The sequence below is a fragment of the Ctenopharyngodon idella genome, chromosome 3 (assembly GCF_019924925.1).
Source record: "Ctenopharyngodon idella isolate HZGC_01 chromosome 3, HZGC01, whole genome shotgun sequence".
In the NCBI taxonomy this organism is placed as follows: Eukaryota; Metazoa; Chordata; class Actinopteri; order Cypriniformes; family Xenocyprididae; genus Ctenopharyngodon; species Ctenopharyngodon idella.
Genome location: NC_067222.1, coordinates 54,085,664 through 54,101,619, shown reverse-complemented (window position 1 = coordinate 54,101,619; position 15,956 = coordinate 54,085,664). Strand labels below are relative to the sequence as shown.

The following is a 15,956-nucleotide window of genomic DNA, read 5'->3' as shown; positions in this document are numbered from 1 at the left end:
ACTGTGGCTGAGCTCCAGAGATGCAGTCGGGAGATGGGAGAAAGTTGTAGAAAGTCAACCATCACTGCAGCCCTCCACCAGTCGGGGCTTTATGGCAGAGTGGCCCGGCGGAAGCCTCTCCTCAGTGCAAGACACATGAAAGCCCACATGGAAGGACTCCAAGATGGTGAGAAATAAGATTCTCTGGTCTGATGAGACCAAGATAGAACTTTTTGGCCTTAATTTTAAGCTGTATGTGTGGAGAAAACCAGGCACTGCTCATCACCTGTCCAATACAGTCCCAACAGTGAAGCATGGTGGTGGCAGCATCATGCTGTGGGGGTGTTTTTCAGCTGCAGCGACAGGACGACTGGTTGCAATCGAGGGAAAGATGAATGCGGCCAAGTACAGGGATTTCCTGGACGAAAACCTTCTCCAGAGTGCTCAGGACCTCAGACTGGGCCGAAGGTTTACCTTCCAACAAGACAATGACCCTAAGCACACAGCTAAAATAACGAAGGAGTGGCTTCACAACAACTCTGTGACTGTTCTTGAATGGCCCAGCCAGAGCCCTGACTTAAACCCAATTGAGCATCTCTGGAGAGACCTAAAAATGGCTGTCCACCAACGTTTACCATCCAACCTTACAGAACTGGAGAGGATCTGCAAGGAGGAATGGCAGAGGATCCCCAAATCCAGGTGTGAAAAACTTGTTGCATCTTTCCCAAAAAGACTCATGACTGTATTAGACCAAAAGGGTGCTTCTACTAAATACTGAGCAAAGGGTCTGAATACTTAGGACCATGTGATATTTCAGTGTTTTTTTTTTTTTTTTTTTAATAAATCTGCAAAAATGTCACCAATTCTGTGTTTTTCTGTCAATATGGGGTGCTGTGTGTACATTAATGAGTAAAAAAAATGAACTTAAATGATTTTAGCAAATGGCTGCAATATAACAAAGAGTGAAAAATTTAAGGGGGTCTGAATACTTTCCGTACCCACTGTAGATTTGATCTTCACACACAAAGTCAAATCTACACCCACATATGCCTCACAAAATGTATGCATATAATGGTTTTTTTTTTTAAGTCTTTAAGTCTAGACTGCACTATAACTGTGAATTTCATCCAGTTACTGTTTTTGTTTTTTCTTTAGATTCACTAAATCACTTAGTTATCATTTGTCTCACCAAATTAAATATAAAAATGTATGTTAGTATTTCTCATTCTACCTAAGCAAAATTTGTATTATCATTAATGCCTTTGAAACATTTCTGAAGCCTATTTGATTTGTTTCTTTGTATTTTGTCCATTTGAATTTTAACAATGTTTTTGGACATCAGTCCAATTGAATTTCTGTATCTGGTTATGCTGAATATTTTGCTGATACTCTTCATGATAAAGGGGGGTTTAAAACCAACAATTGTTGTTTTGTTATTATGCAATTTATTTCAGTGTTTCCAGAAACTGTGTAAGAGCTTATAAGATCTTCTTTTATTCTCGTCTTGACCACTTTATCAAGTACATCGTTTTAAGGGCTTATTGCCAGAGACAAATTTAAGCTGACCACATCAAACCTCTGACCAATGACAATTGCCATTTGTATGCTTTTGCTGTTTGTTGTGCTATATGTTCTTTTAAATCACAGGATCCCTGCTGCCAAAGTTCAAATCCTGTATCCTGTCTCAAAAGAGGGACAACTGAGTTCTACCATTATCAGTGCCTGATTCTTGTGGAGGTGTGAATTGTTTAATGGGTGATTTGCTATATCAATGAGCAGTGCAACACCATTCGATGAAGATCTCTCAAAGGACTGAAAGGAGAACAAAGACTGAAGACTGACCAACTGCTATTGCAACAAGTCTGGACGAGAAGTCTGAAGATGACAGAAAGCATGTCTTCATGGACTGTGCCACCTTTGGACTCCATGAGTGTGGCCAACGGTGCCAAGAGGGGATTTGTAAGGTTGAAAATATCCAAAGATATTTTAAAATGAACAAAGACATTTGCTTTACTGTTTCAACCCCCTCTCTCTTGCTACAAGGGCCATTTGGAAGGCTCAAAGGTGTTGACAGTGATCAAGCCCTATAGGCCAAAATGTATGTACAATGGGGGTCTACGAATTGTCACACCTTTAGTACAGTGGGGGAAGTTTTAATCTTCTGATTGGTCAGTTTGAATGTCTCACATTTGGGTTTCAGTCACATGGTCAAGGAAGGGATAAAAGAAGATTGTAACTATTGCTCTGGCTCTTTTATTCTCTGTTCTTTTTCTGGGCTCTCTTTGATTCTTGGCTCTTCTTGGGCACTCTCTGGCCCTCTCTATCTCTCAGGTAACTTTTTACATACATGCTGGGTACAATTAATGGTATATGATTTTATCATCTCATACATCTATTTTGTAATTATTTTAAGTGTAACCATAATCAGATATTGTCATTAAACCCTTTCAATAACAAATTATTTGTGCTAACTAGTTTTGATTTAGTATTAACATTAATGTGCTCCCTATTGCAATACAATATTGTCACACTATAGCAACGCTCTCCCACATATTTTGCTATTGTAACTGCGCTTATTTCCGTCATTGGTATAAGTTGCAGTGGGTGGTAATAGACAAGAAAAGTACAGTTTTCTACCACGAAAACGGTTTGACATATCGACTTGAAACAAACTTTTGACCTCAAGGTGGCGCTGCCCTGAAACTTTTTTATTACTGTCAGGGCATGGTGCCAAAGACCCATACCGAGTTTCGTAATGATACCTTAACACGTTCATAAAATACAGCAAATGGCTGACGGCCAAAATGGCCGATATGGGAAAATTGGATATCATTCGACTCGGCATGACGCCCCGAATCTAAGAAGACCACATTTATGATTTTTTGAACAAACCTATCGGAAGTTATGAGCAAAAATAGCCATTTTTTGTATCTCCGGACCAGTAGTTAGCGCTGCTCCGAAACGCTGCATGTTGCCTCAGGTCATGCTTGTGAAGACATGTACCAAGTTTGGTCTGAACACAATGAAGCGTTGTGGAGATACAGCCTTATGTCTATTTTCGCAAGCGCTAGGTAAAATTCGTTTGTGCATTTTTCAAAAGCGGTTTGAGAACTAAACCTGAATTCCATAACTTTTTGTCAGCATGGTCTGAAGATGATCTGGTTCAATTTTCATGAAAATTGGAGCAATGGCCTAGGAGGAGTTCGAAAAGTAGATTTTTCTGAAAATTCAAAAGTTCAAAAGTTATTAACAAACATGAGTGCAAATTTGGATAGCTAGTGGCGCTAGAGGGATTGAGTTAGAGACTCCAAATTTACTGTGGTCACAGTTCAGACTGTTCTGTAACTGTGTGCCAAATTTCACAATTTTCCTGCAAGCGGTTCTATGGGCTGCCATAGACTTCAGTGGCAGAAGAATAATAAAAAGAAGAAGAACACTAATGATTTCAATTGGTGCCTATGCACCTTCGGTGCTTGGCCCCTAATAATTTGTTAAATGTTAAATTTACATAGCACTTTTAGCAGCACTCAAAGCACTTTACACAGAAGGGGGAATCTCCTCAACCACCACCAATGTTCAGCACCACCTGGATGATGTGACGGCAGCCATAGTGTGTCAGAACTTCCACCACACACCAGCTTATTGGTGGAGAGGAGACAAAGGTTGTAAGGTTTTCTTGCACTCATTCATGCTTTCTGTATAGAAGTGCTTTGCTGTGTGTAGTGATTTGGACTAGCCTCACACGTGGGTACCACAAATGTAGTTATTTATTGTCTTAAATATTAATATTTTGTATTAATATTTAGTCAGATGATTCCTTCCAATATTTTCGGCACACCAGCCAAGGGGTCTCACCTTGACAATAAAGAACAATCATGGAAGATTGTTGACTGAATTACAATTATATAAATTGGAGAAAGTCTATCATCTGACCAATCTTAAGGATTTATGAGATATCGTTAACTTGTAGAGCCTCTTACTGTATTATCAACACAAGGAAGACACAAGTGTAATAAATGGATTTTATTAACAAAAGGATAGACAAGAATAATTAATTAATTAGTGCAAAAAGATTCATAAAATGAAAGTGAATGAGTAGAATGTTACTATGGCAGTTACAAGTTAAACTTATGGAAAGATAAACTGTAGTTTCTCTAGAAGAAATAAGGTAAACCTTATTCTGAATTCAACAAATAAACCGAGAGATTATTTGTTATTAACTGATATCAGCTATGCAAGATCTAATGCAAATTAGATAATCATATACTGACAATATACACTAATGCCAAGGTCTCTAGAAAGAGGTTTGGTAAGTGATATTAATGTCTGCCTGGTCGTGCTGAATCCGAAGGTGATGTCTTCCACTTGTTGAGCTGAGCAGCGTTGCAGTGGGAAGAAAGGAGTTGCAATCCGTTTCACAGCCTTGGACACAAATTACTTGTGAACGTTGAACTCCTGCAGCACAGAGAATGTCTTTTTCCTGGAACACGCAGAAGAAGAAGCCTTGAAGGTTCTGATGTCTGTGCAGACAATCCTTAATCTCTGGAACATGCAGACGGAAGGATATTTAGATTCTGAAGTCAGTGCAGATCCGGGCAGTCTGGAATACACAGATCTGGAGGATCTCTGATGAGAGGATTTTGAAGTTGATGCAGAAGATATTTCCAACTGCTCAAATTCACTTCTTGCAGAACTTCCTTGTTTCTCTCTTTAGAGCTTCAAAGTCTTGAGAGAGCAACTTCACAACTCTGTGGAGTTGGACTTAGCACATCTTGGGACTGGAACCTTGAACCGGGACTGGAACAGGAACTGGAGCCTGGAACCAGAACGGAAAACTGCAGCAACCCAACTGGAACAATTCTCTGTCTCAGAGAAAAGCCTTTTAATCTGTCGATTGCATGAGGTTCATTTAAATAGCTTAAAGTTCATGTTTAGAACAATGTCCTTAAAGGGATAGTGTACCCAAAAATGAAAATTCTATCATCATTTACTCACCCTCAAGTTGTTCCAAATCTGTATAAATTTCTTTGTTCTGTTGAACACATATGAAGATACTTTGAAGAAAGTTTGCAACCAGGCCACTTTGGGGCACCATTGACTTCCACAGTAGGAAAAAAAAAACTACTATGGAAGTCAATGGTGCCCCAAAACTGTTCAGTTTAACACATTCTTGAAAATATCTTCCTTTGTGTTCTACAGAACAAAGGAAATTATACAGATTTTGATGATAATGATGATAGAATTTTCATTTTTGGGTAAACTATCCCTTTAAGGTATCCCTTCCCATGCATAATTCACTTTCCAAACCAATTTTAGATTAACCTAGGCATTGTGCTGAAAACATAAAGTCCAAACATCATTGGGTTATGTTGAACTACCTGTGCATTCATTTATACCTTAATAGGCAAGTTTGTATATTTTGCAGGTACACCAAAACACTCATTAAGTATATATAGTTCTGATAATAGAAATGGAGAAGATTTGCTCCATTTTGTCCATTGTGTGTCTATTTTTATATAGAAAACTCTTCTTTTGTTGCTTCAAGCCAAACGGCAAATCCTGTCTGGTGAGTCAGTTCACACCTCAGGTCCTAGGACTGAGGTACTGGGGTGAACAATGGGGTCAATGGTGATAGGATTATCCTGCTCAATGACATGCTAATGCCATCATTCTTCCTTTGCACAAATTGCCAGAGTGATTGTCTTTGCAGGCTTATCTGCTAGCCTATCTAATTCCTTGTTTGCGTCTCTTGTAGGTGTGAGTTTTGGGGTCCTGTGCTTTTCATTATGGCAGATGAAAGGGGACTATTGATGTAATGGGGGTGTCTGCCCTCATGTCTGCCTGCTGATCACTACATGTGTCAGTGTGAAACATCTATTCAAAGTGAAGTGCCTTTACAGATTGGGAACATCTAATCTTATCAGTATTGCAATCACATCTTTTCTTAACCATCTTATGATGTTTGGGGTTAATATGACCCCCAATCAACTTTTCTTTAGTTAAAAAAACATGGTTCCCTTCATCTCAATTGCATAAAAAAAAGAAAAGAAACTAAAATCACTCATGCTGTTTGGGGGTTAATATGACCCCACATTGAAAACAAATAAGCGATAGTTTTTTAGTTTTTTATTTATCATGTGTCAAAAAACAAACAAACAAACAAAAAACCCCAAAAACAAATCCAGCATAAATCTGGAAATGTCCACAGATAAATGAAGGTACTAAAGCACAAATGCAATGTGAAACGAACATGATCGATCTCTCTCTCTCTCACACACATACACACACAAAGACTTTTTACTCCCATTCATATCTGCTTATTGCTGTTTTTTTATTGACTTTTTTCAAATTAATTTCTCATTCTAAAATAAACAATTTCATACATTTGGACAACAAATAAAAAATTCTAAACTTTGAAAAAAATACTGATTTAATGTATTTTACAATGTTTAAATGTATATATTCACAAAATATATAAGCTGTTATAAGAGCAGTTAGCCACATCCAGGAAAAATGAATAGATCTCTATGGGCCTCTGCTAGAAATATAAATAATTACACCTTTTTTTTTTAAAACTGTATTTCCTACAGATTTTCCTACAGACAGACATTATAATCTGAAAACCATGCCCACCGGGGAGGGAAACAATCAACCCTCTCCACTGACTTTGTTTTGCGTGAAGCTGCCTCCTTGTCATTTCTGACATATAAAAAAACGTCTTGGTTACAAAGGTAACCCTCGTTCCCTGAAGGAGGGAACGGAGACGTATGTCGGACAGACCGACGAATAGGAATCTCGCTAGAGAGGCATTTTTTTTCTACTTAGAGTGTAACTAAAACGAGCCAATGTATTTTGGCATGCAATTATTTGCAGCAGCTGCTCTGCCCTGCTTTGCACGGGTATATAATGAGCAGCAGGTGCATTGCATCTTTAGGTACCCCACGCAGCGGGGTACAGCGACTGTAGCGACGGGGCGTACGTCTCCGTTCCCTCCTTTAGGGAACAAGGGTTACCTTTGAAACAGAGACGTTCCCATTTAGTCGGTCACTTTCGACGTACATCGGATAGACCAACGAATAGGAATCCTTACCAAAGCGACACAGGTGCTGCCCCCTTCCAGTGCTCTGTGCTAGCCTCCTGCACCACTTGCCTAAAGGACGGTTGGACAGGGCTAACACAGAGAGTGTCGATCACTGCTGCTCCGCTTAACCCATTCAGTGAGACTATTGGACAACACTGGGAAAGTGTACCCCTTCACTGGGAAAGGAACACTGCGGAAGCCACATCCTTCCCTGAAGGAGTTATGTGGAGATGTACATATGGACTAACCTTGTAGGGCTGTACTACATTTGGAAGTTACTGGGGTGACTCCAACCTGATAAGGGGTGGGTTCTCCCAAAGGGAAAAATACGGGCTTCGTTTAGGAGCAACCGTGGAACTACACTATGGGATCCCCGTAGGGTCACACATATGGTACCCAGCCTAAATCCGGTTCTCAAGGATGTAACGGAGTATATGCCTGGTGCCAGATGCTCCGCCACATCTGGTGACCGAAGGGTAATTGGAGGATTCAACAGAGTCTGTCTTGTAGGGACTCTGTGGAGCAATAAGCACATGTAAGCGCAGCAAGCCGACACTAAGCCGGGGCCTCTCCGTGTCTCTGACCGGTTGAGGTGAGAACAAAGGAGGAGAGCGGCTCAACAAGAAGGCCATAGAATCTAGCGACCGTGTTAGGTGTCGCCCAGCCCGCAGCTCTACAATATCTGTCAGCGAGGTGCCACAAGCCAGCGCCCAGGAGGATGCAACACCTCTCGTAGAATGAGCATGCAACTTGAGTGGGCAGGGCACACCTTGTGCTTGTTAAGCCAAGGTGATGCCATCCACTATCCAGTGGGTCATCCCCTGCTTGGAGACAGTATTTCCCTTCTGCTGGCCTCCGTAACAGACAAAGAGCTGGTCTGATGTCCTGAGGCTTTGAGTTCTGTCTATGTATAGTCACAAGGCACAGACTTGACCGAGCAAGCCAGGGCTGGGTCTGCCTCCTCCGAGGGCAGCACTTGCAGGCTCACTACCTTGTCCCTTAAGGGAGTGGTAGGAACCTTGGGCAAATAGCCAGGCCGGGGTCTCAGTACTACGTGGACCGAAAATGCCTGCAGGTCCCCTACCCTCTTGATGGAGACCAATGCAACCAGCAGCAAAGTCTTCATAGACAGAATCTTTAAGTCTGCTGACTGCAAGGGCTCAAGGGAAGCATTCTGGAGTGCTCAAAGCACCAGAGCAAGGTCCCAAGAGGGTATGGAGGGAGGTTGAGGAGGATTTAACCATCTTTCCCCCCTAAGGAGCCTGACGACCCAGTCGTGCTTACCAATTGACTTGCCATCTATGTGGTTGTGATATGCAGATATTGCGGCAGCATGAACTTTGAGGGTGGAGGGAAACAGCCTACGCTCCAAACCCCGCTGCAAGAAGGAAAGCACAACTCTGATCGAACATTTTCTACTTCAAGGCGTAAGCACGTCTCGTAGACTGTGCACGAGCTGAAGTGATGGTATTAAGTACCTCGGGGGGTCAGTCACCTAGAACCTCCGCCCGTGCAGAGACCAGACGTGGAGTTTCCAGAGGTCTGGACGCGGGTGCCAAAGAGTGCCCTGTCTCCGAGAAGAAGGTCCTTCCTCAGAGGAATGCGCCAGGAAGGGGCTGTTGGGAGGAGCATAAGTTCTGTGAACCAGGTCCGGTTGGGCCAATAGGGTGCAACTAACAAGACCTGCTCCTCGTCCTCCCTAACCTTGCACAGGGTCTGTGCAAGTAGGCTCATTGGGGGAACGCATGTTTGCGAAGGCCCCAGGGCCAGCTGCGTGCCAGCGCGTGTCCCCTCGGATAGGGAGTAAAACAGCTGGCAGTAGAGGTTTCTGGAGAGGCAAACAGGTCTACCTGAGCCTCCCGAACTCTCTCCAAATCATTGCTTTTTGCAAAATAAAGAAAATTGTCATGATGCGCGACCTGTAATCTCTATCTGAATGAAGTCCATTCTGTTACTCCCTCAGAAAATGAACTTTAACTTTAATGAACACATATCACACAAACATGAGACATATGTCCAAAGAAATGTTGAAATGTCAGGTTTTAAATCATATAAGTGAAATTAAAAATAAATATTCTCTGTTTATGTAATCTGTTTGAAAATAGAGAGATGTCAGTTATTCGCGAGTCAGCTCATTATCACTAATGCGGCCATGCCCACAGACTGTGCGCGCTATTCAAACGCAAATTCTGAGGCAATCAATGCAACAGAGAGTGAACGCCCGCATCAGCTCAAAAAATGTATCAAGCTTAGTCATATTCATGTACTTTTCATCGTTTTGAGATGCAGTGAGGAACAATTCTAAAAGGATTTACCTCAGAGGAAGAGCATGACTTGGTTTCAATTCCATTTCAAGTTTTTTCATAAATTCTTTATTTTTATCATGATACAGACTAGCGTCTGTCAATGTTAAGCTGCAAAAAGACTGTTTAAATATGAATCCTGCATGTTCTGTGTGTCTCTGTGTGAATGATTTGGGCAGACGTGTGGTTTCGTTTAGCTACTACACATACAACTTACATTAGTAAACATGACTTATTGGCTTTTCCCAAAAATTATTGCTATACTGAGATGAGTGAAATCGACTGAAATATGTAATAAATACTGAAATAAAATGTGTTAGCAATGTATTAAACTGCACATTAACATTTATACACTCTACAATATAAGAAATAAGATACATAAAATGTCACAGCAATATGAATGTTTACACAATATTTCTTTGGCCTGTTTTGGACAGATTATGAAAAGTTTACTGTAAAATAGTCTATATAGTGCCACATCAATAAAGCTTTTGTTCGCAATGAATGATGAAAGCTTTGCGTTACAGAAATAAATTATGTTTTATATTATATATTATATAATTACAAACCCGATTCCAAAAAAGTTGGGACACTGTACAAATTGTGAATAAAAAAGGAATGCAATAATTTACAAATCTCATAAACTTATATTTTTTATTCACAATAGAATATAGATAACATATCAAATGTTGAAAGTGAGACATTTTGAAATGTCATGCCAAATATTGGCTCATTTTGGATTTCATGAGAGCTACACATTCCAAAAAGTTAGGACAGGTAGCAATAAGAGGCCGGAAAAGTTAAAATGTACATATAAGGAACAGCTGGAGGACCAATTTGCAACTTATTAGGTCAACTGGCAACATGATTGGGTATAAAAAGAGCCTCTCAGAGTGGCAGTGTCTCTCAGAAGTCAAGATGGGCAGAGGATCACCAATTCCCCCAATGCTGCGGCGAAAAATAGTGGAGCAATATCAGAAAGGAGTTTCTCAGAGAAAAATTGCAAAGAGTTTGAAGTTATCATCATCTACAGTGCATAATATCATCCAAAGATTCAGAGAATCTGGAACAATCTCTGTGCGTAAGGGTCAAGGCCGGAAAACCATACTGGATGCCCGTGATCTTCGGGCCCTTAGACGGCACTGCATCACATACAGGAATGCTACTGTAATGGAAATCACAACATGGGCTCAGGAATACTTCCAGAAAACACTGTCGGTGAACACAATCCACCGTGCCATTCGCCGTTGCCGGCTAAAACTCTATAGGTCAAAAAAGAAGCCATATCTAAACATGATCCAGAAGCGCAGGCGTTTTCTCTGGGCCAAGGCTCATTTAAAATGGACTGTGGCAAAGTGGAAAACTGTTCTGTGGTCAGGCGAATCAAAATTTGAAGTTCTTTTTGGAAAACTGGGACGCCATGTCATCCGGACTAAAGAGGACAAGGACAACCCAAGTTGTTATCAGCGCTCAGTTCAGAAGCCTGCATCTCTGATGGTATGGGGTTGCATGAGTGCGTGTGGCATGGGCAGCTTACACATCTGGGAAGGGACCATCAATGCTGAAAGGTATATCCAAGTTCTAGAACAACATATGCTCCCATCCAGACGTCGTCTCTTTCAGGGAAGACCTTGCATTTTCCAACATGACAATGCCAGACCACATACTGCATCAATTACAACATCATGGCTGCGTAGAAGAAGGATCCGGGTACTGAAATGGCCAGCCTGCAGTCCAGATCTTTCACCCATAGAAAACATTTGGCGCATCATAAAGAGGAAGATGCAACAAAGAAGACCTAAGACAGCTGAGCAACTAGAAGCCTGTATTAGACAAGAATGGGACAACATTCCTATTCCTAAACTTGAGCAACTTGTCTCCTCAGTCCCCAGACGTTTGCAGACTGTTATAAAAAGAAGAGGGGATGCCACACAGTGGTAAACATAGCCTTGTCCCAACTTTTTTGACATGTGTTGATGCCATGAAATTTAAAATCAACTTATTTTTCCCTTAAAATAATACATTTTCTCAGTTTAAACATTTGATATGTCATCTATGTTGTATTCTGAATAAAATATTGAAACTTCCACATCATTGCATTCCTTTTTTATTCACAATTTGTACAGTGTCCCAACTTTTTTGGAATCGGGTTTGTATATGTTTCTTATAATTATATTTTTTAAAGTATATTCAAATAGAAAACCATTATTTTAAATTGTAATAATATTTCACAGTATTGCTGTTTTTTCTGTATTGTTGATAAAATAAATGCAGGCTTGATGAGCATGAGACTTCTTTCAAAAACATTAAAAATAGTAATGTGTCCTATTGTAACGAGGCGGCAGACTCGATGGGATCCATGTGCAGTTTTATTAATATAATCGTAGTCATACAGGCAAGGGTCAAACACCACCAATAACAATGTCCAAGGCAGAGATATATCGTAAACAGGGACAGGCAAAGGGTCAGGGCAGGCAGCAGACAAGGCAGAGTAATCCAGTAAACAGGCAAGGTATCAATAGGGCAGGCAGCAAACAAACACGATGAGGATAAGCAGTCCAAGGTCATACACAAGAATATAGGAACCAAGGAAAAATGCTCAGTAGTGTTAGCCAGAGCAAAACAAGACTTCACAATGTGTGCGTCGGCTTAAACAGTCCGGGTTATGGGAGTCAGGTGTGTGTGTAATCAACCCAGGTACGGGGTTATGGGAAATGCAGTCCAAGAATGGTTAATACTCAGGTGAGGGAGTCCTCTGGTGGCGATCGGAGGGAGCCACAGAGGCCAAGTTAGTGACACCTATCTTTTGTAATTTAAAATATAATAGGCCTATACAAAATTTCCTTCACATGATGTGCAATAATACATGCATGCATGAGGTCACAAAAATCTTGTTTTCTGTTAAGAGTGGACATTATATTAACATTAATACAGTAGTTGATATCATTAGTTATCCACATGCTCACAGAGGTTATTTCTTTTATCTCACAGATTTGAGAATCATAGTGACCAGATATTGGCCCACACTGGACATTCTGAATGAATATAATGGTGAGATCACTGACTGGAAGCAGGAAAGGTGCATAGAAACACCAAAAACCTTAGAATGCCAGATAAGTGATGTTCACTTATATCTTTGAACAGAATTTATTTCCAGGTAAAATTGTATACTCAAAATGTGCTCTCATTTATTAAAAATGTGTCTCATTTATATTGTTAACTATATTCTAAATAAACTACAAAAAAACAAAACTACTTTGTAATTTGATTCTTTAGTTTTCTCTCACATAGCCTACTGATTAAAAGGCTCATTAAGGGCCTTCATTATATGGGTCTTTGTTTTCTCATATGTGAATCACAGCATTATTCAGGATTATTCACGCCTCCACGCATACTGTCTTTGTAAACAAAAAGTGTCTTACAAAATTTAAATCAATGTTGTTTTATATGGACGAGCAGGCAGGACAATTTTTACATCATTTTGAAGCAAAAACTCTAGTCTACAGTCTCCAATACCCAGAAGTCTTGTGGACACATATTTAGTATGTTTTGTGGCCTTATTTCAGTGTCTTAAATTTTTTGTTTTTTCAACAACCATGCATAAACGTTATTCTCTCAAAAATACAAACATATACATACATGTTGCTCACATATTATGGTAGCCTAGTTCGTGCTGAATACACTGGAATGACACTTTTGCCAATAATATGTTTATAAACAACTGAAAAAAGCATAAATGTCAGGGCATGTCAAAACTTCTCCAGGGCCTCAAAAATCCTCAGATCCCAGAGGATGCCCTGACATTTGTGCTTTGTTCAGTTTTCATAAACATATTAATGGAAAAGGTGTCATTACACTGTATTCAGCACGAAGTAGGCTACCATAATATGTGAGAAGCATGTATGTACATGTTTATATTTTTGAAAGAATAACATTTATGCGTGGTTATTGAAAAAACAAAAAAACTTAAGTTACTGAAATAAGGCCACCAAATAAAAACAAAATATGTGTTCACAAGATTTCTAGGTATTGGAGGTTGTAGTCTAGAGTTTTTGCTTCAAAATTATGTAAAACTTATCCTGCCTACTCGTTCATATAAAACAATATATTGATTTAAATTTTGTAAGACACATTTTGTCAAGAAACACAGTATGCATGGAGGCGTGAACCTTCATGAATAATGCTGTGATTCAAACCTGAGAAGACAAAGACCTGCATAATGACCTGCATAATGAGCCCTTTCAATCAGGTAGGCAATGTGAAAAAACCTTCTGTAATCATGCTGTTAACACTATTAACGTTGATATAATGTCCACTCTTGACAAAAAAAAACATGATTTTTGTGATCTCTTGCATGAACGTATTATTGCACATCATGTGAAGAAAATTTTGTATAGGCCTATTATAGTTTAAATTACAGTACCAGTCAAAAGATTGGATGCATTACTATTATAATGTTTTTAAAAGAAGTCTCATGCTCATCATGCTGTATATTAAACATACAGAAAAAACAGCAATACTGTGAATATTATTACAATTTAAAATAATGGTTTTCTATTTTAATATACTTTAAAATATAACATATTTCTGTGATGCAAAGCGTCTGAACATTCATGTTACTATGGCATTTCATATAGGCTATTATATTTGTTATATTAAATATAATACTGTCCTCACGGACAACTGCCGGCCATACAGACATAACAAAACATAAAATAAAGTCCAGGCCTGGTCCTCTCTCGTCCTTCACTGTTGTCGCTCCCCCTTTTATGCTTCCGGAGCTCCTCCATGAGAGATTCGAGACGGGTGCAACGCGCAGCTGACACTCATTATCACTCGCATCACTGGCCTCACGCCGTTCCCTCACGGCTCTCGCCCGCCCTGCTCATCACATTCTTTATTTTTATTTTTTATCTATTTTTTTAAATTTTAGTTCCCTTTCGAACTACTGCGTCGAAACGCTATTGGGGAACGCCTCCATGTGAACCGGTGTCTGAAACTCTTATCAAATCATGGCAATCCTATTGGCGCAATCAGGAAGTATATAAGGAGTGCCTAGAGAACATGTCATCATCTTTTCATCTTCAGGGACTGTCTTTTCAGGGAGTCCGTATTGTGCTAGCATTTTGTTATTTATTTTCAGGAAAACCATTTACCTTAGAATCTCCAGTTTACAGTTTCTCTTCAGTCCATCAGAAAGAAGCTTCACTCCAGAATCCTGCAGGTCATTGTTACTCAGGTCCAGCTCTCTCAGGACAGAGTTTGAGGATTGTAAAACTGATGACAAACTCTCACAAGACTGAGCAGTGAGATTACATATGGAAAACCTGAACAAGTAAAAGACAGTAATTGCATATAGAATAAATTCAGCAGTGTGGTTTTTAGTAATTAACTCAATAAAAAAATATTGAAAGTATCTGAAACTCAAACCTCAGTATCTCCAGTTTACAGCTCTTCAGTCCATCAGAAAGAAGCTTCACTCCAGAATCCTGCAGGTCATTGTTACTCAGGTCCAGCTCTCTCAGGACAGAGTTTGAGGATTGTAGAGTTGAAGACAAACTTTCACAGGACTTACCAGTGAGATTACACCCACATAGCCTATGTAGAGAACAAAACAAACAGTGACATCAATGTGTTTATCAGGAAAGGTTTAAAATCTGGACTGCATGTTTGTGCTGAATACAGTGTAACGACACTTTAGCCATTAAAATGTTATAAGGAACTGAAATAAAATGTCAGGGCATGTCAAAACATCTCCAAAGTCCAAAAAATGCCTCAGGGTCAAATCCTGAGATTTAAGTTATTAACTCAACTGTGCATTTGTGCTCAACTCTGCAAATCATACATGAATTCAGCTGATTCAGTTCAACTCACTGACTCCATAATCCAGTCACATGAGTTCTCAAGTTATCAAGACACTGAATTTGTACTTCTAAAATGAGGCAAGAAATGGGACTAATATGATCCTTGGAGCCAGCATGCAGAGGATTTGACAGATTAAATTTTTGTTATTTTGGTTTTGTTATTTTTTCACCATCATTATAATTACACATTAGATTCCTCCCCCCAACTCTTTGCATTCACTTAAGACAGAGGTGGGTAACGTTGATCCTGGAGAGCCATTGTCCTGCAGAGTTTAGCTCCAACCCTAATTAAACACACCTGAAGCTAATCAAGGTCTTCAGGATTACTAAAGTTAACAGGCAGGTGAGTGTTTTTATAGGGTTGGAGCTAAACTCTGCAGGGCAATGGCCCTCCAGGATCACTCAAAACTGCCGCAGTTATCCCTGTTCTCAAGAAACCCAACCTCGACCCCTCAGTTCTATCTAATTACCGTCCTATTTTAAATTTACCCTTCATAGCTAAATTACTGGAAAGAACTGTTTCCTCCCAACTCCAGTCTTTTCTAGTTGAAAATAATCTCTTTGATCCCTTTCAATCTGGTTTTCGCCCCCTCCATAGTACTGAAACTGAAGCGAGGTGTTTCCCAGGGATCCGTTCTCGGGCCTTTATTTTTCATAATTTACGTAATACCACTTAGTCAGATTTTACAACGTCATGGTCTTAACTATCTTCATATAGCCTTCATGTTG

General features: G+C 39.8%; 1 protein-coding gene across 3 annotated transcripts in view; it reads right to left on the bottom strand.

Annotated features, from left to right (window-relative positions):
- The window catches only part of LOC127508738 (NACHT, LRR and PYD domains-containing protein 12-like), a 68,729-nt gene that overhangs the window by 30,143 nt on the left and 22,630 nt on the right, over positions 1-15,956 (bottom strand). For 2 of the 3 annotated variants that reach the window (XR_007928900.1, XM_051887057.1), the window contains exons 7-8: positions 14,794-14,961; positions 14,520-14,690 (exon numbers count right to left, since the gene is read on the bottom strand). Coding sequence is in view for 2 of the 3 variants with exons in the window: in XM_051887057.1 (XP_051743017.1) it covers positions 14,520-14,690; positions 14,794-14,961 (339 nt within the window). In the remaining variant the exon portion in view is untranslated. Of the gene's footprint in view, positions 1-3,987; positions 4,796-14,519; positions 14,691-14,793; positions 14,962-15,956 lie in introns of those variants that run through there. The other variant, XM_051887058.1, reaches the window with a different exon arrangement.